At 27.4% G+C, this 25,271-nt stretch overlaps 1 protein-coding gene across 2 annotated transcripts in view; it reads right to left on the reverse strand.

Annotated features, from left to right (window-relative positions):
- LOC118179400 (laminin subunit alpha lam-3-like) overlaps positions 1-25,271 on the reverse strand; it is a 258,439-nt gene that overhangs the window by 87,665 nt on the left and 145,503 nt on the right. For both annotated transcript variants that reach the window (XM_085825564.1, XM_085825563.1), the window contains 8 exons: positions 22,872-23,049; positions 20,292-20,398; positions 19,474-19,657; positions 16,700-16,839; positions 14,360-14,587; positions 12,669-12,809; positions 8,157-8,327; positions 2,439-2,618 (listed from right to left, as the gene is read on the reverse strand). In XM_085825564.1, the coding sequence (XP_085681690.1) occupies positions 2,439-2,618; positions 8,157-8,327; positions 12,669-12,809; positions 14,360-14,587; positions 16,700-16,839; positions 19,474-19,657; positions 20,292-20,398; positions 22,872-23,049 (1,329 nt within the window). The remainder of the gene's footprint in view (positions 1-2,438; positions 2,619-8,156; positions 8,328-12,668; positions 12,810-14,359; positions 14,588-16,699; positions 16,840-19,473; positions 19,658-20,291; positions 20,399-22,871; positions 23,050-25,271) is intronic.

A 25,271-nucleotide genomic window follows, 5' to 3' on the forward strand; every position in this document is an offset into this window, starting at 1 on the left:
AATATCACTTTTACATTTACAGATTTGAATATACAAAGTATGCCCATAAAATAATTGAACAATTTCTAATAAATAAGAAAAAGATTACCATCCTTCAAATAAATCTATTTTGTTTAAACTAATCACCGGAGGAGCGTATGTAATTTTTCAAACGTATGTAACATTTGATTTAATATCTGAGATGTTTTCAAATCTCTGTCTTTTCATGGCCATTTTTAAGCTTCGTAAAAAGGAAAAAATCAGCTGGCTATAAGTTGGGAGAATATAGTGGGTAATTTATCATTACATCAGAATGCTTAAAAAGATATTGCTATACGTACAATCCTATATGGGACTTGGCAATATTATGTGAAAGAAACCATAGCCCAGAATAAAAAAATTCCTTCCTAACTCACCATATTCTCTTTTTTAAATGAAAAAGTAATTTTAAGTAAAAATACTGATTAATTAACTGATTTTCAGAGATAAATTCATGATGAATAAGTCCTTCATAATCAAAAAATGCAATCAACATTGCCTTAGTTTTTAATTTCAACAACCCTCCTTTTTTTGTATGGAAGAAGATGGGTGCTTTCCATTGTGTCTTTTGTCTTAATGTTATATTATAGACAGTAGGTTTAATTTCTCTCCATGATACACTTTAAAAAACTGCTGTTCTGCCTTGCAGTAGTCAGCAAATCTTCACAGCAAACTTTTCTGCTTTCTTTTTTACTGTGCTGTCAATATTCGAAGCAGAAATCAAGCACAAACTTTCCTCATTTTCAGATTTTCAATTAAAATTAACCTACAGCTTTCTTTGCTTATTTCCAAGTATGTCTGAATGTTGTTGAGTTGTTACATGCTCATCAGCTTTTAGTAAAAAACACATTTTCTCTAGAGTATCCTATCTTTGGCTCATCTTTTAATGCTTTCATGCCCACATTTAAAGCAGTTGTACCACTCATTCACTCCTTTTCATGAGAATGGTGCATCACTTTATACTGTTTTAATCATCTCTAATGTTTTGGTAGCAGATTCACTTGATTTGTAACAAAATTTAATGTTATAACATTGTTCCATCTTAAAGCAAATTTTTTTGTACAATGCCTTCTCAGTAAATGAAAATGACTGAAATTTTGACATGCAAATGACAAAACACCCAGTTTACTATCTTTAATAAGAGTTGAGATGTCACTCTTTCTAAACATACATTCATTCTTTCCCTTTTTTATTTTATCATTTGGTCTTTTAATATGTCCAGCTAATTTCTATCTTTATAAAATATTATTTATTCCTGAATATTAGTGGCACACACTAGTAGCTTCAGATGGCATCCTTTACTATCTGCTAATATATTTAATTTCAGTCAATAAATTAGAATGTTTATACACAGTCCTTGCTTCAACATTTTTGACACTTTAACAATCAGTTCAATTGGTGCACCATAAAAATTAAACACGTTAATATTTAAAAAAGTACCTTTATTTAATTAAAACACAATATTTTTTATGATTTGTAACCTGTTATAAATAAGCTCATGTTTTTTGTAAGAAAAAGCTGCCAATGATGTTACCATATTGTAATTTTCTATTGATAGAAATACAAGGAAAGCTATCTTTTATTGATCTAAGCATGGCTTCAAGTATAATTTTACTTTCATTCTACTAATTTTAATTCAGTTACTAATTTTACTTCAGTAATTATTTTCAGTCTTCTTTTAACCTTCACTGTAGATACTGATACCAGAACTGTCAAAAAACTGAAATATGAATTACTAAAGATAAATATTTTATAAAGAGTACATATGAATGTAGAAAGCAACTTTTCTTATTATATTTTTCTACTATGGAAATGAGATGCTTCTCTGGAAATGTATCTTCAAGATTAATATCAAATTGGTGGCTGATTATTGAACCATAATGCTTCAACTTGTTTGCATTAAAGCATAATGCAAATTTTTGCAATTTTTTGGCAGTGAGCTGTTCAAATCATTTCTCTAGTGAAGAAACTGTTTAGTCCAAAAGAAGATCGAAAAATATTCTAAAACTTGTAAAATTATAAGGATAAAAATGTAAGACAATCCTATATTTAAATAATTTCAGCACTCATTTTTAAATATTCATTTATCATAGCCTGTGCTTCACATCAGACATTCAGACACCGGTGGTTTTGTAAACGTATTCAATGACATAGTACTCCATGCTTAAATGACACATTTTAACCCACTTCAGAAAATAACTTAGACAGTACTTTTGATAAATAAGTACCCTAGGCAGCTACTTATGCCACCTATACCTAAAATTAGGCCTACTAGTATATAAAAAAAATTCAACTAAAATAAATAAAGGGCAAGACTATTTTGTTTGATTAATATTGGTTACATCAATATTGTCTGGCAAATTTATATTAAATGGATACTAATATTAAAAATCTGAGCACTAAAACATGAATGAACTAACCTCATGCAATCTCACTCTATAATTTGTATGAGGATGCACTATGCCATGGCTGTGAACTAACACAATTCTTTGATTTCCTTGAAGAATGATGAGAGGATACCTCTGTAAAAGTTTATCAGGAAAGTGAGAGTTCCCACGGCTTTCTATATTGAAGCTTAAAAAGCCATTATAAGACAATACCTAAAAATAGGAATGAAAACATTATTTATATAGCCATTCAGAAAAATGATTACCAAATCTATCCAACTGCAAATTGGTTTTTAATAATTTTTTCCTTGGTTAAAAAAATGTATCTTGGCTTAAAATCAGTATCAATAATGTGATTAGTATGATTCTTTTGTTAATTATTAGGATTTATATTCAAATTTCTTATGGTCAGCTTTTAACCAAATAAATATGATTGCATCTCATATAATTCCTCCAGGTATTATTTTTTTCTTTCAGAAGCATACAGATACATTTGCCATTTGGGCAAACTTTATTTCTGTATGAAAACACACATTTTAACTCAGATGTTTGCCCTATGTGCCTATTCTTCACACCTTTTTATCAAAATGCATAAAAAATAAAAGACACTCTCATGAAAAGCCAAAACTAAAAATTTTTAAGAAAGATTGCAAAATGAATAAATGCGAAATTGTTAAAAAACACTGTATATTTTTGGGGTCAGTGCTGAAAACAAACAATTCTGAAAACAGAAAAATGAAAGAAAGCAATACTTGCAGAAAAAATATTCAAAGAAGTTGTATACTCAAGGCAGAAAACTTCCTGAGTTTCAGGATATGTTTTGCTCAAGTTTTTTACTCAAATATTCTGTTGTCGACGAAAGAGGAAACAAAATGACATTACTGTGAAAAACAATTGTTTTTAAATTGGGTGGTTACAAAAATTTAAATTACGCTATGGAATCTCATGCCATGTCATAAGAAAAGAATGTCATGTCATGTCATAAGAACATTATTTTAAGAATTTGTTCCAAAAAAATGGATGGCTACGAGCAGAAAAACATTTTAACATTTATGAAATAGTCATCTTTTATCTCATGCTTGCAATAAACGCTTAAAAGTGAGCAATACAATGAATTCATGAAAAGTAAATTCTATCAATATGTCCAAATGCTGATAGAAAGGAAGAAAATATCTCCTGCAGTCACAGAAAAATTGTAAAAAACTAAGATGTTTAGAAATTTTTTAATTTTGTAATGCCTTTAAGGAATGGACAATGTAGTACAAGGATACTAAAATTTTTTTCTTCTCTGCGTTAAATGTTATATAATTTGAAATCAGGCAATTTTAAAAAATGAAATGCTTCAACATTTTTACACATACAATATACATAAAAATACTATAACCACAAACTTAAATTCACATAATATCAATAGCAATCGCCTTTATTTTAATTATTATGGCCAAAATACTTGCATATCATCTTAATGTCAACTAAAATTTTGATTGTACGCCTTTCTCCTTTATATGCCTTGTTTTGGTTACTTGAAATATGTGTAAATAGTGCTTTATTATGCTTCTATGAAGAATAAATGTTTCTCAAATGCAAAATAATATAGAATTATAGAAATTCAAATATATTTTAAAGCAAAATGAATAATGTAATTCTTTTTGTGAAATCTAAACTAGCATCATAAGAGAGATAACCAAATTGTCAATAAAATCTTCGGATTATAATCAACTTGTACTCCTCTAAACAAAAAAAACAAAAAGAATAAAAAAAAAAATAAAGAATAAGAAAATAAAATTTAAGAATCAATAGTTACATTTAAAATTAATATCCTAAAATTAGTCAAAAAATTATATCCTTCCTCCTTTTTGTTGCACAAACTACATTTCCATAGTCTGCCCTCTTTTTTGGTGACACAAGGAGAATTTTCTTGAGAAAGAATAATCTTATAAAAATGCTTAGTTTATGATGATGTCAAAACATCTAATTGTACATTTTAATGTTTTTGAATGCAAAGAAAATTTGTTTGCCATTTCATGCATTCTTAATTTTGTTAATGTAAACATTCAATACAGATCTTTAATTTTATAATCCATTAATAGAAACATACGAACATGTTTTTTTTCGTTTGTTTGTTAAATCTTATTTGACGTATTTCAATAATTGGTTTCAGGTAAGTTTTACAATTTGCTTTCAATTAATCCTCAAAAGCAAAGGGGAGTATTTAGAGATGTTTAAAGAGGTAATATTTTTATATAACTAGCATTTTTTTAAAATTTCTTTCTTAGAATTTGTTAAAGATTCATAAAAAATGCAACAATAAAAAACATTCACAACTGAGAAATATGCAAAAACTGTACAAGTTTGTTTTCAAAATTGCAACATAAAAATTTCAGCCTAGTGAACTTTTATGTAATCATTACATTTTATGATTTCTCACTGCATATTTTGGAGATAAAAATACCATGTATAATCTCTGAATGTTCTGAAAGACTCCATCCAGTATGAAAGTTAATACAGAAATTCAGATTACAAGCAAAATAGACAATTACAGTTTTACTTTGCCTGATAAGCTAAAATAAACAAAGAAGGATTATAATTTCACCATTCTCATATTCTTAGCAACTGCAATATTACTTCATGAAAGTTTAATTTCAAAATATGTATGTTTCATAGAGTTAGCTTTAATTGAATGAATGCAATCACAAACTTTAATTATTTTAATCAAAATTTTGTATGTTAGAAAATAGCATATTTTCATATTGATTGTTAATTAGTGAAAAAATAAAAGATATAGAATTCTTGCAAGAAAAGCACGCACACACTAAATTAGTATGTATATATTACTCAAATTTGTATCTTTAATACCATCTTTTAATACTTCATTATTTAATTAAAAGACTTTCCAATCAGTAATTAAACTAGATTGGTAGAAAACCATGGCTGCATTAATAGAATGCTTAGAAGAAATACGTAAATGTTATCAAAACATTATTCACAATATGTAGAAAAATTTTTCAAAATTTAAGCTGGTGAGCAAACAGCAAATTGAGAAATGAGTTAGGACAGTGGTTCTCTGCCTTTTTTGTCTCATTCTTCCTTTCTCTCCATGCATCAGACGTCACTTGTATAGTTGATTTTTAATTTAAGCATGATATTCCAAACAGTATATAAAATGAGAATATTTAATATTAATATCATATAAAAGTATAATATATTGTATTTCATAAATAATATTGTTTATGCATTTATTAATATGCAAATTATTATTATCGTATTTAATAAAGACAAATTATGAAAAATGTTGTTGTTTTTGCTGTTTTAAGCTTAACTTTCAGGCCTTATTTAATTTCAACTGTGTCAGTCGAGAGTGTTTCGTGTTTACTAATCAAAGTTAGACAATTCTTTGAAGCCACATGAAGAGGGAGGAATAACTCAGCTGAGAAACTTTAAGTCATGATTTTTCCACCTAGTGTTTTTGCATAAAAAAACACACAAACTTCAAAAAATGTGTTTTTATACAAAACAGTACATGGAAATAATGACTCAATCAATGGAATGACTAAGTCATTATTTCATGAAAGGAAGAATTGCAATACATACCTTTCACAAAAAATTAATTTAAAAAAAAAATAAATTTTTTTCAGTCAGGATTTCTATACATCTTGCCACCAACTAAATTGATTTAATATTTCTTGTTTGCAGTTTGAATAAGTATTGGGTCTGTCCATAAATTCGTGCACACTTTTTGGTAAATTTTTAAATAATATAAAAAACACAATTAAACATTTTAATCAATTATATATTTTCCTCCATTATCTACAATGTCTCGCTTTCTTACAGACAGCTTTTTTATGCCATTGCTGTAGAAAGACTCTGGTTTTGATGCAAAAAAAATTAGTACATCAAGTTCATTGTGTACATCCTGTTAAGAATTTAATTTTTTTCCCAGTGAAAAATTTTGTAAGGCACGAAATAAGTGAAAATCACTTGGGGCAATATCTGGGGAGTAAGCAGGATGTGTCAAAAGCTCCCAATTAAATTCACTCACTTTTTGCAGCGTTGTTCGAGCCGTATGCGGTCTAGCATTATCATGATGAAACAACACTTTCTTGATATTCACCAATCGTGGGCGTTTTTTGATCAGTTCTGAGTTTAGATGGAAAAGTTGTTCACTATAAACTTCTGAATTGATTGTTTGATTTGGTTCTAACAGTTCAGAACATCCTGAATGGGGTTCATCATCAATGCTGCTTTTTCCAACTTTAAATTTTTTAAACCATTTCTGGACAGTCCTTACACTAATAGTGTGTTCACCATGCACGCTATTATTTTTTATCGCTGCAAACCTGGCAGATTCACCACATGAAAATAAAAAATGCAGCACAGCATGTTTGTACTGAATATCTATATTCATCTTTTATGGGTACTAAAATGCGTTCGATATTTATGAAAGTTGGTGATGAACTGAATAATATGTTAGTTAAACGATGACAAGTTTCAACAGGTTCAAAATTGTATTGTTTTAGTAAATGCATACTCCTAATGCGCACAAACTTATGGACTGACCCGATATATCTGCACAAACCAACAATTACCCTACCTCTACAAATCTATAATATAAAACAAAGACCAAGAATGGCGAAGGATTTTTCATGACACAATTATGGAACAAATGCACCTTTGTAAAAAAATTTTTAGAATAGTTCTCAAAGTTCCCAAGTAGTTCCAAGTTTTATATATAAATATCTTAATATGGAATATTTGTTTTACGGTATATAGTTTATATACTGTAAAACGAATATTCCATATTAAGAACATAGCTGTGAGATTTTTAATCTCCTTCAGATGCCTAAAAGCCTAAAAGTGTTATTCATATAGAATGTTTAAAAACACTAACAGAATTTTACATTTTTTCCCCATTAGCTTTGATACAGAGTTAGCTTTGATACAGTGATTAAAGTTAAAATAACAAATAAGCTTCATACTTATTTGTTATTTTAACTTTTGATTTGTGATGATTATTAAATTATTTTAAAGGCAATACAATAGTTCCTTACACTGTTTCTTATTCATGATATGGGGTTTAGTTACCATAATAACAATATATCTTTTTCTAATTTTTATGCAAAGAAAGTAATCCCAGCTTTTGCGAATACAGAAATTAAACTAGCACATGCTTTACATACATCCAGGTATTCATATTCTGGTTGTAAAAACAAATGAAAAAGCAAACCTGAAGTTAATACATTTATTGTTTTAATACTGATACTCCACTAAGGAGGATTTATAATCATACTTCACACTTTTATGTAAACATAATATTTGGCACATGTAGTAATTCTAACCATTCCTTAGTTATAAAAAATGTTATCACTTGTTTTTTAAATTGTTAAATTTTATCAATAATATAATATGCTAATTCAAATTTAATTTACTCATACACCGACACATAATTAATTTTCATACATAAAGCATAGATAAATTTAAAAAGTAAACTCTGAAATGCAGTTAAGCAGATATAACCTTTATCTATCCTTTTAAAAATTTACTTTATCTTTCTAATGATCGTCTGACAATGTTAGTAGTTTCTTTTTATAAAAAGAAAGAATATAACAAAATAATTCATATTTAATAAATGGTAAAAAATGCTACATCATTGACAAAAATTATATTTTGGAATAAAAAAATAACTGTAATGATTATTTTAATAAAATCACACAAATACATATAAGATCTGTTTGATGGAAAACCTTTACTAACTTTATCACCAAGTTGGTCTTTTGGTAAACTCCAATACAAGGGTTTGTCCAATACATATGGCACATTAATTCTTTTCACAGAAATTTCTTCTGGAAAAACTTGAAAACCCAGCACAGATGGAATATCAAGTACTCCAACTTCCATAAAAATATCACGAGAAGGAAATGATGTCTAAAAATAAAATATAAATAAAATTATCAATAATACAAGACTTTTTCTGAACAGAAATTCTTTGAGCCACCAATTTTCATTTCAGAAATGTTTATGATAATAAAGAACTATGTTTAAAATGGTCTAAGCAACTTTATTTTTCATTCTATTAAAAATCTAAGTCTAATATTTGGCAGCTTCATGGAGCTATTGAATATTACAGTTAATGATTGCATCTTCATCATATAGTTAATGACTTTTTTTTTTTTTTTTTTTTTTTTTTTTTTTTTTTTTTTTAATTTATAACATTTGGCAGCTTTGTGGAGCTGTCAAATATTCTAATTAATGACTACATTTTTTATAATACAGTTAACGATTTTTCCCCTAAATCTATAAGATTTGACAGCTTTATAGAGCTGTCAGATGTTATAATTAATGACTGTATTTTTTATTCGACTATAAAATTCTAAGAATTTCTAACAAATATTTATATAATAAACATTATATGTGCATCCAAGTGCTGATCTTTTAAGAGAGTATTGAAAAGCCATGATTCACGTAAAATCACATTTAAATCATTGTATTAATATGTTATATTGTTGCAATTATTGAAGATATTTATATTAATATTGCATTTAAAATAAAATTAAAATAGTTATTTCCATTAAAGACTTTGAATCAGTTTCGTTTTTGTGCTTTAAGCAATAATCAGCTTTAACTAGAAGATATGTTCAAGATAAAATTTATTGAATTTTGATAAAAATTCAAGTATGTGAATTTAATTAAAATTTCTGTACAGTAAGTCTAAGTCATGCATAGGTACTTTTTTACCTGAGGTGAAAAGGTAAATATGAACCCCTGGTATATAACTGCATTGCTATATTTTTAAAATCAACAACAACAAAAAAAATTAGCTATAATAAATCCTACCATAACTCTTAACTCACAGTCATAACTTTATGTATTCACAAAATTAATATGTGTAGTATTTTTTAATTTTTAAACGAAAACATTAAAAAAGTACCTTTCTAATAAATAGCTAATAACACTGAAATAATACATATAAAAAGCATTACATTAATATAATAGTCAAGCCTTTTCGTAATTTAATTTTTCTTGGTTTTAATGAAGTAATTGACAATGATTATCTTCAAAATTGATTTGACTACTTATTTATGTTCTTTATGTTCTATAGAGAAAACTGTGATACCTGAATGGTTTTTAAGGCCACAAGAAGATTTTGCACTTTATTATTATTATCATTATTATTTTAAGTTTCCTGAAACGTTTTTCACCTTAACAATAGTAATTGGCCAATGTTAAAAATATTTTTACAGAATTTTCAAATTCAGATATGATTAAACTAAACTACTTTTCTGAATAATTTATTAAAGATCTGATTTGGATTTAGTAACTAGAATTACTGAAATAGTGTAGTTTCTGAAACTAGATATTTTTGATGGAATATCTGGAGTATTCATATCATTTCGATACTTAAATGCTATGTTGCTAATGACGGTCCTTTTTAAAATACATAAATATTTCTTTTTTATTTCATTTTTGACAGCAAGATTTATTAACCATCTCATCATATTGTGTTGATACAATCACCTTTAACCCTCTCGCTGCATATCCCGTGATTTCCACAGGCAACTAAATGTAGCAAAATTTGCACAACCCACGATTTCCATGGGCATAAATTTTTGCCATCTTTTTAACTGTACAACCACTCTTTCCCCGTTCAAGGTTTCCTTTCGGCTTTTCTGTGAAGTTTAATTGTTTATTTAGATGTGGGCTAAGAGATGGCATTAGTTGTCCACATTTCTGCCAAATATACAAGAATACATTATATAGCATTTTGTGCACGCTTTTCAGAGCTCAAAGATGTCTGACAGGAAGCGTTTCGCGAGTGATATAACCTATATTCCTGACGATATTTCCAACACTGATAGTAGTTCTGACTCTGATTTCAAGTACGAGAATACATAATATATATTGAAGATAGTTATAGCGAAACTGATGAAAATTTCTCGGATTCCTCTGCAGATAGTGATGAATCTGAAAATTCAGTTTCTATTGAAAATGTTTGACGGTGCAAAATTGATAAGCAAAATATTACATTATGCAAATATTTTCATTAGCATATATGTTTTACCTTTATATTTTATAAAAGAAATCATAATTTAACCAATATTAATTTTCAAAATTTTGCTACATATCATTATTCTTCAATTTCAGTATTCTGACAACCTTTTTCTATGACCTAATTCTATATTGAAAAAAAAAAATCTTTTACAAAAATTTTTGTATATTTAAACTCTAAAATATATATGTATATTTGAAATATGTAATAAAAAATACCCAATTGTTTAACCTATTTTGATAAAAAAAAAATGTACGTAGTGAGAGGGTTAAAGCTAAATTTTCACATTTGTCAAGAGTATTTTCTCTCATTTTCCATAAAGAAAGAGATAATGCTTCTGCGATACTTGTTTGTTTAGTTTAGCATGGCAAACATACAAGGGCTATTTGCCTAAAGAGAGGTATGCCTTTATGGAGGACTTCCTATGGGTCCACATTATATTTCAAATAAATAAATAATGAAAACATGTACACAGACAAATCATTCACAGGCATCTGATATTAATGCATGCAGCTTTAGGTGTATTTAAAGTTTTTGATTACAAGGCTCTATTGACCTTTCATTTTCTTGCAGTTTTAAATTCCGCAAAGGTGCATAGCAAATTGAATTGCATAAAAAAGCTCTTAGGTTGAACCCATTGGATTGATTTGTCTTTGATTAGTTTGAATTTTATATAAATATAAAATAATGAGTTAAAAATTCCATAAAATGTATGATAATGGCTTTTACATTCCATTTTAATTTTTAAACCTTTAATAATTAATTCTGTTTTTTATTCGATTTGGCTAAATGATCAAAGAAAGCACATGAGCTGTGCAAGTGCTCAAGAATACAGTGTCATTTTTATTGATTTAAATTTGTTATTTTAAAATTTTGTTTCTTGATACATTTCAAAATTGAAAGTCATAATTAATTTTTAAATGCATTTCTAAAATTTCACAACTAATATGGTGCCATTTCTAACCATTCACATGAGCCAAGTGCCTCATTTCCCTCACCCTTATCCCAGCTCCACTATAAGGATTAAAAAATATTCTATTAAATGCTTAATAATCATAAACAATACAGCATAAAATTGCATATTAATATATTATATTATATTATATTATATTGTCATATAATTATATTATATTGTCAGTTGAATTTTAATAAATTAAAATTCAACTGACAATCTACTTTGCAATTGTAATAAATATTATCTTCACATACAAATCAATATCAATGAGTCAAAAAACAGTAGTTATGAAAAAAATTAATTACTTAATAATGTAGTAAAACTGAACATACTCAAAATCAAATAGAATTTACTTAAGATTGGAAAGGTAACATAATATCGTTAAACATGATTTTAAATATGCTCTTATTAAAGTGGGTAATTATGGTCAGTTTTCAGAGTTTTAAAAACTAAATTTTATTATTGAAATGGGAAAAAAGAGTCATTAAATGCAATTCTATGTTTATCACACATCATTACTATATTTATACTCATTAAAAAAAACAGTTACATACAGAGAGACAGTAGAAAATAATAAGACAAGTTTTTGTTTTCATAATTTCATCTTAGCCATTAAAATTTAATAATAATAATATTTTTTGGTTATCCCTTGTATCTGATTTATTCTTTTTATTTATTTAACTGTATATAATTTTCATTAGCTATATGTTATTTGCCTCTTAATCTATAATTCTAACTTTTGTGAAGAAATGACAATAAAATTTTATTAGGATAATAGAAAATCTTACTCCTTACAAGATTACAATACTTTTTAAAATGTTTTTTAATTAATGCAATAATTGGAAACATATAAAAAATATTTCTCAATATAAATTTATTTTTAGGAATTGAGCAATTATCAAAAAAAATTGTTTTAAAACTGGCAAATATTTTTAACATAACATTGTACAATAACAAAGCTTAAGCAATGATATAACAAATATAAGAATGAAAATTGCAAGGAATAGAAACAAAATGAGTTTTAGCGAGCATCAGTTAAAAGAAATGGACTGATATGAAGCTAATAAATAATATATAAAATAGGATACATGCAATCACATATTCTCTGTAACCTCACTAAAAGCATGTGCATGACAATTAAAAAAAATCGTATAAAGAACCTTTTATAATTAAGTAAGAGAAGAATTAACAACCAAGTATGTTTAATAGATTCTAATTTAAAAGCATCATAATAGTTTGGATTTAAATAATTTTTAAAATATACCTTAGACCAATACATGGATGCCTGGTTGCAGACTCGAGTTTTAGCAAAGCAGAAACATTCATAACAGCCTTTGGTAACTTCAGCACTAAGACCAAATGATCCTTCAACACAAGAATCACATTTGTTTCCTTTCACTAATTGCTATAGGAAAAGAGATATAACATTAAAAGCTCTCTAATTTATTATCTTAAATACTTAAGATTTATTTTAAAATCGTCCAGAAAGACTGATTTTCATTCCTTGACTAAGGATAGACTTCTAATTAAAAATGCATTCTTTTAGACCTTTAAGACTAATGTTAACTGGTCATTTTCTTTCAAAGTTCACTGATAACTTTTATTTCTTCTAGATCATATTAGTTCAATAAAGTCAATCTCCTCCTGGAGAATTAATTACTGTAAATTTATTCATATTTACAAACATATAGAAAAAAACTTGGAAAACGCCATGCAACTTAAATTTTGAGTCTCTGGAACTGAAGACAAGATAGTGACTTTCACCACTCTATCACTGGTAAACATTAGTAAGTGCATTTTATTGCATCATAATTATAAAGTAGGAAGCACACACTTTTATTGCAGACACAATAATAATTCCTCAATTTTTAGTTTCCATTACTGCTACTGATCAAAAATTTAGATTACTAAAAAATGCAGTATTACAAACCAAATGATTTTTTTATGGTTTATTATAATTATGAGAGAAAATGACTAAAGTTTTCATTATATAAAATATTATAAACTTACAGTTATTTGTTGTTTCATAACACAATATGTTCTTCAGCTCAGTTTTTGAGATTATCACAGACTTTTAATCTAGTGACAGTTGCTCATTAAACCTTTTCTTTTAATATTTCTCACATACCTTGTACTTCAATTTTTCTTTCAGTAACATGGCTTTCACTTCTCCCAAAGAATGAAATTCTAATACCTTGATTCAGATTACATGAATAACTGATTCTAATTTGTTAATTTAAACACCTGAACTAAAGCATGCTTTTGTAACTTCAATTCAAAATGTAGCATTCTTCAATATATCTTAATTTACAGAATAATTAAAGATTTGTGTTCTCAAAGATAGCAAATGGTTTCAAGAAAATTTAAATCTAAGATTTATAATAGGTCCAGTGAGAATACTACATAACTGCCTAACTGCCATGTAGTAAGAATACTACATAACTTGAAATATGAAAAACTAGGTGGTTCTTACATGAAAACTAGAAGGAAAACCAGAAAAACATGAAAACGATGAGAACATATCAGAAGGTTTCTGTGCTGCACAGCAAAGCCATTTCAAAAGATTCACTTTATAATACATGATTCAGGTTACTGAATTATTTATAACATGATTCCGATGTAAAATATATTAATATTTAAATAGATATTCTAAATTTTATGTTCTTCGGCTAATTCAAATTTGTAATTGTCTTACACCTTTATGCTGAGAAAATCCTGAGTAGGAAAGGAAAATATGTAACTGGTGTAATCGCACCAGGAAGCATAATCTAGGGACTAAAATCTAAAATATTTAGAATTCAGAAAGGAACTGGCATCAGAATTTTGCAGTCGCAAAGTTTGCATTGGGGGCGAAAAATGTATATTTTACCATGCTTCTTCCATTTATTATCAGTTGCATAAAGTTCATATAAACAAGCAATACAACTTTGAAAAATTCTTTTAGATTAAACTCACTTTGCATGAACAGACTCCTCTATTGTTACATTGACAAATACCATCTCGACATTGGCTTGGAACAGAACCATCAAAATTGCAATCACATTTATGGCAGTTTGGAAAATTATAAAATCCAATTTGACATTGATCACAATCTCTGCCTTCAAAACCTTCTAAACAAACACAGTTCCCTGTAACAGGATCACAATTTTGCTGAGGTGAGCCTTGACGATTACAGTCACAAGGCTGAAAGAAAAATCATCTTTAAATTTATATATATAAATTAAATTAACATAAATATATACAGTACAAAGTCCGTAATCCAGACGTGCATTATCCTGAATGATCTATAATCTGGACCTCAAAGCCACAAACTTTACGCATGCATAATGTAAGGAATGCCCATACATTACGCATGTGCGTAAAGAATGTGCATACATTACGCATGCATGTAATGCATGCACGCATTGAAAGAAATGTTTAATAAAGTAAACAAATAAATATTAAGCTTTTTTTTTTTTTTTTTTGTAAAATTTGATACCCTTTAGATCATAATTGCTTTTTATTTCATAAATTACGGTTTCATATTTTTAATTGAATAACTTCCGCATGTCATCTTACCAGATTTAAACTGATGATCTATAATCCGGAAAAACCCCTAATCCGGAATCGCCAAAGTCCTGATGTGTCCGGATTACAGACTTTGTACTGTATATATATACAATGCATACATACATATGTATAATACTATATACATGTTATAAATATATATATATATTTATAATGTACAAAGTACAATGTTATGTCTAATTTTAATATCACAAATAAATTAGACAGTTTCTACCTCGTACATCTAGTAGTGTGTAAGCCAATGTGAATTGGCAACACATGTTAGCATGCAGGCCCGCTTCTAGCAATTTTGATACATTAGGTCAAACTCAGACTGCATGCAGGCTGAATGCATGAATTAAAATGCTAACAGTCCAGCTTTTTTTAAGTGAAATAAAAAATTTTCAATCAAAAAAATAAATAAATAAATAAATAAAAAATAAACTAAACTTTTAATTTTGCTCATTAAATATTTATTAAAACATAACTATATTATAATAATAATACAAAAGCAGAAAAAAATTCAAATTTACATTCATTTTCAATTGAAAATCTAAAGTGTGGTACCTGCACCAACTTTGTTAGTCAAACGTATTGACAACAAAATTTTAATATATCAGACTGACATTTATTTCAGATAATTCTAATATGTTTAATTAATCATTAAATAAACATTTTGTTGATTACAACTTTGTAAGTCAAACATATTGATAACTAAATATTATTTATTCAGGCTGGCACTTACTCCAATTAATTCTAATATGTTTAATTAATCATTAAATAATGTTCTTTAATTTAAACTAAAAATAAACAAATTATGAACTTTCCAAATGAGACAAAATATAAGAATAAATAAAGCAATTTATTTTTATTTTATTTATTTATTTTGTAATTTATTAAATTTTTCTTTGACATGTAAATTAAAATGTATATTTTTGACACATAAATAATAATAAACCTCTTCATTTCTTACTATAGCTTGATACTTAATGCCGTACTGATTCTGATCAAGTTTGTACCCTTATGCCAAGCCATCAGTTGAGTTCTTTCCTTACCAGTTTTCAAACGTGGAAAAAAAAAAAAAAAAAAAAAAAGCTTTTCACATATTAATGCATTCTCAAACAACGCAGTTATACTTAGCACAGAAATTTGTAACTGATCTTGTTCACTTTTTGACAAGTATGAATGAAAGTTAACGAAATCTGCATCTTCAAATCTTTGAATAAGATTTATATGAAATTATAAATTAATTAACACCATTTACAGATTCTTTGGTGCATTACTCCCATTTGTTTCTAATGATAATGAAAATAATATACAGTAGGGTTTCAAATAAAATCTTGAAAACTTTACAACACTATATTTGCAACAAATACATAATTGTGGACTATAAGTTTCAGACCAGTGCTTTAGGTGATCAGGACAATTTGCACCCCTTATGAATGAAATATATTAATAACCCAAAGCAAAATACATCTTTACTTAGCTTGTCACTTGGAAGAATAATTCAGCAGTCCTCTTCCAAAAATCAGTGCCCTAGGCATCTTGCCTGTGCCTGGAGCAGGTTCAGTAATCATGTAATATTTGATGACTTAACTAGGCCACCATGACTACTAACTTCATTTACAGCTTATATTCATATCTAATTTTCCAGTTCTTAATTTTTTGTATCAAAAACTTATAAAAATTAATTTATAATGGTACACTATGTTTCACTCCATAAATAAAGAGAGAAATATTTCCTCCTACCCTGCAACCATTAAGTGGATCATAGCCCCATGCATTTCGAACACATCTTTCACATCTGGATCCACTTGTATAAGGAGGACAAACACAACGTCCATTGGTTGGATCACATATATGGCCTGGTCTGTCACAAGGTTCACAACCTATAATTAAAAATAAAACCTATAATTAAAAGCATAAGTTATATATAAAGTAGTTAAATAATCTTAAAAGCATGTTTTATTTATTACATTTTGCCTATCTTTCTGTTTAATTTCATTAAAATATATTCCAAAATATTTCTTGATTTAAAAACATAATTCAGAAACTCTGTGAGAACCATTTAATTCATCATATAATATGTATATACATTTAGAAAAGGATGTAATTGTAGTAATTAAAAACTTTAGATTTATATGTGCTAAACTGAGATACATTCAAAATAGGGTTCAAGTAATGAAAAAGATTTAATAACTGAATAGGATGTTGGTAACACAGAATATACACTAAATACCATCAATTACAAAGAAGTTAGTTGGTTGGTCTTGAATGTATAAAAACAAAATTGACATGCCTTTCATTCAGTTATGTTTCATTGCAGTTCTGAAGATTGATTAAAATTCATTTAACTGATTTATGAAATATTAATAATAGAAAAAAGCAAAATTTAATTTAAATGTAAAGAATTTATTACTCATATATCTTCGATACCATATCAAAACATCTTGCAAAAAAATGCAATTTTTCATACAGGTTTGGAATTTTCTTTGGTAGCAAACAGCTATTTCTGATTAGACATTATCTGATATTTTGAATTTTTGCAAAGGCATATTAATATATTAAAATATTTGTAATTAGATTATAGAGTCTGAAAAAGGCAAGATGGAAATATTTCATATTGTTGCTCTGACATTATCTAATAGAAAATTTATAAAATTCTATAAACCAAACTGTATTAAATAAAATTTTTAAAAAGGGGTGGAGGAAAAGCATTTATTCTGAGTTAAAAAGAAACAAGATTTAAAAAAATGTTTGCTAATAATTTTTTTTTATTATTAATATTTAAAAGTAAACAGCACAAAATGAGATTGAACAGCGAGTCAAAAGACAACGTTTAGTGTTGTTTTGTCAAAAGACAACATTTCGTGACAACTAATTTTTCTCACTAAATGTTGTCTTTTGACTCGCTGTTCAATCTCATTTTGTGCGTCATGAAAAATTTCAAAAATTGTTTTTTAAATATATTATTACACTTAACTTATTAACAATTATCAGTTAAACATTGACATTCATAAATATTCTTTTCTCTCACTTTTTTCAAAAGAATAATGTACATGTAGATAGCAATCAGTTGTAATTACAGTCAGTGCTCATTATAACAAACAATCATTATAGCCACTACTCCATCAAAAGAAATGGTGCAAAGTGGTGGTAGTCTTAGTGAGTTTACTGGCAGAAAACCTAAAAGGCTATCTGTGCCGAATACATGCCATATGCTTTCACACACACAAATGAGAGACATACAGCCAAAATAGACAAACAGACAAGATTAAAACCATGAAAATGCATAAAATCTAAAGAAGCTAAAAAATGATGAATGCTGAGATGAAGTTTCTTATAATTCAGATAATGAGATCAGATTTGAACAGGTGTCAAATCCAAAACATAAAATTTATTAAAATAGATATTATTAAGACACAAAGATGCAACATCAAAACATAATCAAATTAAATAATAAATAATCTTTTCAGGTATTGAAACAAACTGGCATTCACCACTTTCCTGATTGAACAGCCAAGTTCAATCAGGGGCAAGTTGCATTTGTTAAAATGTGTCAACCAAGGTCGTTTAAAATATGGACACTTAGTTAAAAAATGATGAACTGAGATTATAGCATTATAGTAGGGGCAAATCAGTTCACTCTCTGCTTTTAGTAAATAATTGTGTGTAATTCCGTCAGTGACCAGTTCTAAGTCAAATAAGTAGGACTTCCTCTTTCTGTTTCCTAGTAGCATCCCAGTATTCGATTCTAGTTTTCACACTTCTTAACTTATTATCTATCTTACCATGTCAGTGTTTCTGCCATTTATTAAATATTTCTTTTTGATAACCCTGCTAATATTGTCAGGAGGGACAGCCCAACTGGATAAATCGATTGATGATTTTGCTATGGCATTTGCTAGCTCATTACCTTTTATGGCTACATGCCCAGGTATCAAGGAGTACAAGATCTCGTACCCACAGTGCATTAATTTTAAATCAAGAATGACAGCATCTACTATGACAGGGTTCTGGGTATCACAATATTCTTTTTTTTTTAAAAGCACTAAGCAAATCAAACTGATGCAAAAAGCCCTATACTAATAAGAATACATTAAATTCATTTGTGCTGCCATGACCATTCTGCACAACATACTTTAAATTAGAATGCAAAGAGATGTTATAATGAATGCTAACTCATATCCATGTACGCAGCATTGCTAAATAATCTAGGAAAGGCTCGCTTAATTCAAAGCAGTTTAGCAATAAGAAACAAATACAAGTTGAAATTTCAAGAGAAAATGACTCTCATGTTTTTAAAATTTTATTAAAATTTTACATAATTTCACTTTACTGAAAATTAAGTTCTTAAATTATTTACATCATACAAGTTTATAGAATAGTTTATAGTTTTTTAATGTATAAACAAACTAAATTTTGGCAACAAAGTAAATAAAGATTGCATGTTCCACTTTGATTTAGCCAGCAATATTATACATCATGTTCAAATGAATACTATAAAGTACAAGTGCACTTACGTCTACATCCATGAGATCCAAACATGAAATAGCCAGGTAAGCATTGATCACAAAATTTTCCGCCAACACCAGGCTTACAATTGCATTGACCTGTATTTTTATCACATACTGAGGCTAAAGATCCTGTCCTATTACAATGGCATTCTTCACAGCCACGACCAGATTGTAAATTCCAATAACCATCCTATAAAAATATTTTTTTAAAAAAACTATAATTTTAAAGTTTTTGAGTTCATAGACAAATTTTAGTGAATTTTCATAGCAAAAAAATATTGTTGATAACAAAGAAGAAAATCTAGGTAAAAATATTTGCCTATACATTAGATAAAATGTTTCTAATGGAAATATATTTTAATTTCAATAAACGGTGAAAAATAATTTCTTCGATAACAGACCTAAATATATGCAGTGCTCTACATTTTACCAAATAAATAATTAAATATTAGTCTGGTAGGTATGGGGTAGTGCTAAATTAAAAATGATAGGGTAATGCTAGTTTTCCAAACTTTAAGATATAGCATAGTGCAACATAATGAACCATCGGTGTATCTGTATGACTACAAATTTAGTCATATTTTAACCAATAGTAAACTTCTGCTGTTACAAAAAATTTATTCTTTAAAAATACAAAGAACAAAACACTCATAGAAATAATAGCTGCCTTTTGAGTGCATTAATATGTACTTAATTTGGTTGTTTAAATTCAATGAATAAAAAACAAAATTTCTTTCTGCTCATAAATGGAAATAAATATACTAAATAATACATTTAAGTTAATTTTAATTCACACAAGTTAAAAAGAATATATGTATACATACTTCACATCTATCACATGTTCTCCCAACAATATAAGGCTTACATGAGCACTGTCCATTTTTCTCATCACACTGAACACTTAAAGATCCCAAACGATCACATCTACATTCTGAAAAATAAAATTAATTTATGAATTAATATAATAAAAAACTGAGAGATTATATATTTAACTTAAACTAAATGCTCATGCACTTAAAAAAAAAAAAAAAAAAAAAAAACTATTGTTGTTGAAAATTTTCATAGATAATTCATGGAAAATTTTAAAAATATCATTTTTACATTAATATATTATTTAATACCAAATTAAAAATGTCAATATCATTTCTAAAACTGGGAATAATTTAAATTAGATAAAAATATTTGCCTATACATTAAATAAAAATTGTCTAATGGAAATATATTTATTTGTATAAACGATAAAAACATAATTTCTTCCTTAACAGATTTAAATATGAGTATATGCAGTGCTCTAGATTTTAAGGAGAGAAATAAAATCCAGACAATTTAATCATCAGTATTGCTTTTGAGCTTTTAAGTTGTATCATAAAATTTGGATCTATTCATGAATTCTATATAGCCAGTCTTGGAAACCTTTCTGCCTCCACTCCCATTTTCATGCAATTATTTTAAGAAAATAATGATAAATGTTTATTTGGTTTTTTTTATTTCACTGTTAATATTTCTTCCCTTGCTAACCAATAAATAAATAAAAACAGGAAAGATAAGAAAAGTAACAAGAAATGTTTAAATGCTTTTTAATGTAAATAAACATAAATAAATAAATGTGTGTATATACAGTGAAATATTTTTTAATTAAATAGTAAATTTAAATCCATATTCCATTGAAACAGCAGTGTAGAACAAACAAAAAGAAAAAAAAAAGAGAGAGAGAAAAGAAGAAAAAGCAGTTAACACTTTTGCATAAAACTGAGAAAAGTGGTATATAAACAAAAATAAAAATTGCAAAAAATCAAAGAATGAAGATATCATTAAAAAAGGGGGTAAATTACATTTCTCATGACAGCTTCATCAAGGGGTTGTTTCCTCAAGAAATGTAAAAATAATAACCTGTTTGTGAACAATTTAGTAAGGCCAAAAATTTTGTAATGTAAAACTTAGAAAAACTTGGATTAAACTGCACATAGCTGCCCAGAAATGACAGGATAAAAGTGTGAAGAAAAGCAGTATTTTGGATAAAATTTGTTTAAGAAACTGTTAATAGTATACACATAAATATAAAATCGCCTGTGTCAAAATGCAAAAGATGGCTGCTGCATATGACCAGAGCACTGTGAAAAATAAATGCAATTTTGAAGAATAAAATATTGATATAAGATAATGGTCGATTAACCATGCCAAATGAAAAAGTTAAATACACATTTGAACATTAGCTTGTTATACATAGAAACATTCCCACTTTTAACATACATTTTTTTTTCAAGTAAACCAGTTACCTGACTGAAATTCTAAATTATTATACTAAAACAGAACGTGCACAAACACGTGTAAATTGTTGGATTCTTGACACATTTAATTGTTACAGGTGGCAAATAATTCAACTCATTTCTTTGCGATGCTTTATCAGTACCTTTGATAACCAGTTTATGTGATATATTTTAGTGAATTAAAAAATCCTTCAACATTTCATTTCTCAGATAAATCTGATTAAAATTTTAGAATATAACAATTTCTTTTAAAAATGCTTTCAAACAGTTTCTTGACGAAAAAAGAAAATTTTTCAGCCATTTATATAGGCTAGGATAATCTAAGTGCATGTTTTTTAAAAATAAATGTTAAAATTTGATATTTATGCTGATTTTCTATTTTGAGAATATCTATTTGAATAAAACCAGCTAAAAGGTAAAGCAAGAAAATTACAAATTAATACCTTTTCAGCTAAATATGATACACTGTACATTACATTTTTTTAAAATTATACATGTTAATATAATACTGCAATTAATTTGCTAGTAACTATTAAAAGAAGCAAGAAAACACGATAAAATATGCACTGATGACAATAATATGTCTATAAACCTCCCTGATATATATATAACACTGATGAAAATAACTGATGGAGAATTCAATATTCAGAACAAAAGAAAAAGGAAAATCTGAAATATTTAGAAACCAAATGATGTTAGTAACACTTGGCTTCCATTCTGCATTAATGTCATTCGGAAAAAAAAAAAAAAAAAAAACCCACACAATTTTAAATTCTCTTCAAGATACAGTTTTCAGTTTCAGAAGGGCATAATTTTTCATAAGCACATTAGCTTAACTGTCAATTGTATTATATATATATATATAATAATAGCTAATTAGATTTACAGAGGAAAATAAATACTTTTTTTACCAACTCCTTTGCTACATTATGTATTTAAGATGACTGAATGAAGAATGTATTTGCATAGAATAATTTATTTCTGCAAAAGATGACTCAATTATATCTTAAAATCCCACCAATACTTTTAAAATCTGAAATTGCATCAAGCAAAAGATAAACTTTATCAGCTATTAAAGTTTAATTTGAAATGTACTTCTTGCAACTTTTAAACTGAATAATAAAATGATATACAAACCTTGGCAACCTTGCATCGAAAATCCAAAGTATCCTTCTAAACATGAGTCACAAATAATACCAAATACTCCAGGCTTGCAACTGCAATAGCCAGACACTGGATCACAGATTTCTGATCTTGATCCAATTCTATTACATTTGCATGGCTCACAGCCAGCTTCTAAATTTCCATAACCATCCTAAAAAAATATTTATAAGAATTAATGCTATGAAAATTAAATATCTCATTCAAATAATTACACTATGCAAAATACCTATTTCAAACATTGTATAACAATGCCCTCTATGGCCTACCAAGTTCAACAAAATTAATATCATTGATTACCTTGATATATGTATTACCCAATTTTCAATGAAATAAATTCAAGGAGTTTTCAAAATTTTTTCCTCAAACTTATGGAAAAAATTTGCATATACATTCATCAAATTTTATATTTTCAGGTTTAATTTTATATTTTCAGGTTTCAGGGCTTTCCCTTTATCACTGTATGCTTGTAGATCAGACCCTATTACTAGGGTGATGCAAAGGAATTCTCTCCATTGGTACAGTCTGGTTCCTAGCCCCCAGCTAGTAGAACTTCACTATTTTGAAATTTCTGGTTTTCTGATTAAGATTAAAGGTAAATTATTTAGTGGTTAATTGAACATACTGGAATTACCTGAAATGAATATCTGAATTGATGAAAACATTTTTCTGTTTGATGAAAACATTTTTCTGTTAAGTAATTCATTTAAAAAAACTTATTTAACTTTTAAAAAAATTTAACAATACTATTTTATTTTGAAGTGAATGTCTAGACCAAACCTCAGCAACCTATGACCTGTGGATTACTGATGATCCATTTCATAATTTAAAGTGACCTACCTGAGTTCAAAAATAAAGTATAATATATAAAAATATGAAATATAAATATGAAATAAACACCTAAAGAATACATACAAATATTAACTGAAAAATAACTAATAATAATAATATTTTTGCAAGGTTGCAGCAATGAATATGCATTATTATAATTTCAAGGAGAAATCAATAACTTTGGCAGCAGTGACTGATAATCCATAATTTCAAAAAACTGCTTTGCCATTTTGTCCACATTCGTTTCAAGCTACAAATATAAGCAAGTATTCTACACATAAAATTTACATTAAGTATGAATAGGAGCAGGTTAACTACTGAAAATTCAGCTGCTTGTATTTGTCTTAAGATGACTAACTATGAGCCAGACTTGACTAAATTGACATCACAAGTCGTTCATAATCAGGGTACTCTTGATATCAAAGAGAAAAATAAAGGTCATTCAGTTATGTTTATTTTTTTTATAATAATTAGAATTAAAATTTTTAATTTTAAGTTTAAAGTTTGAAGTGTATGATGTTTATTTTCTCAATAAAACTCTTATTATTATTCAGCAAAAATACTTTTTAGAATGAAAATACCACTGACCCAAAATGTCTTCTAATATACACATTTTGGTTGATTTTGAATTGTAGCCCAAAAAGGTTGCTGATGCCTAGAATCTTTTGAAATAGTCTGTTTCTTATAATAAAAACAGAACACTAGAACGGCAGTAGGTCTCATTTTGACCCCTGAACACTTTTAACCATTGATTACTTTTGTTTTATTGGAAGAAATCGTTTGGAATTTTTTTACTTTTCTTAAATAGATAACAAATATTTGTAAAAAAATCTTCAGCATTCTAGGTGTTTTTGAAATATTGGCATGTATTCCTAGAACGATGGATGGAGGTCATTTTGACCCCTTTACTTTTATCCCTCTTTCTGCTCGAGACATTGTCAAATAACTCATGAAAAGCATTCACTGATAAGAATTTTTTGATTGCATTCATACTATCTCCCAGAGGGATAAAAATCTGAGTGATCTCACAACTTTGTAATGTCTACATAAGTTCTTGTTCCTTTGTTTGTAATTATCTATTCCTTTGAAGAAAATATTGCAAGGAAGGTAGATGCAGGGTTTTTCATGCTTACATTTCTTTTCAGAAATAGTTTATTTTACAGATGTATTTTTCCATTTGTTAGTTCAGCTTACTTACTGCAGATGATAACAGTTAGGACAGATGTTTTCTTGATAATCTTAAATCAGTATTTCAGTACATATGAATTCTGCCATCAAGTTCATTATGACCTTTCCTTTATGCTGTGAGAATCCTATGCTAAAATATATTCCTTATCTTTTCTGATAGTCTGATATTCTTCAACCTTTTTAAACTTTTACAAAATATGTCTAATAAGCGGAAAAGAGGTCTTACGGATGAAGAAATTAAAAAAAATTGTTGCAGGAGCTATCTGAAAATGAGTCTGACGGAGGTGAAATTGATAATTTTTCTGTAGAAACTGAAGATGAATTCTAGACACAAACTATTAGTGAATCCGAGGACAG

Source organism: Stegodyphus dumicola, chromosome 10 (assembly GCF_044657685.1).
Source record: "Stegodyphus dumicola isolate Sdum_Otavi_A_Nest chromosome 10, ASM4465768v1".
Lineage (NCBI taxonomy): Eukaryota > Metazoa > Arthropoda > Arachnida > Araneae > Eresidae > Stegodyphus > Stegodyphus dumicola.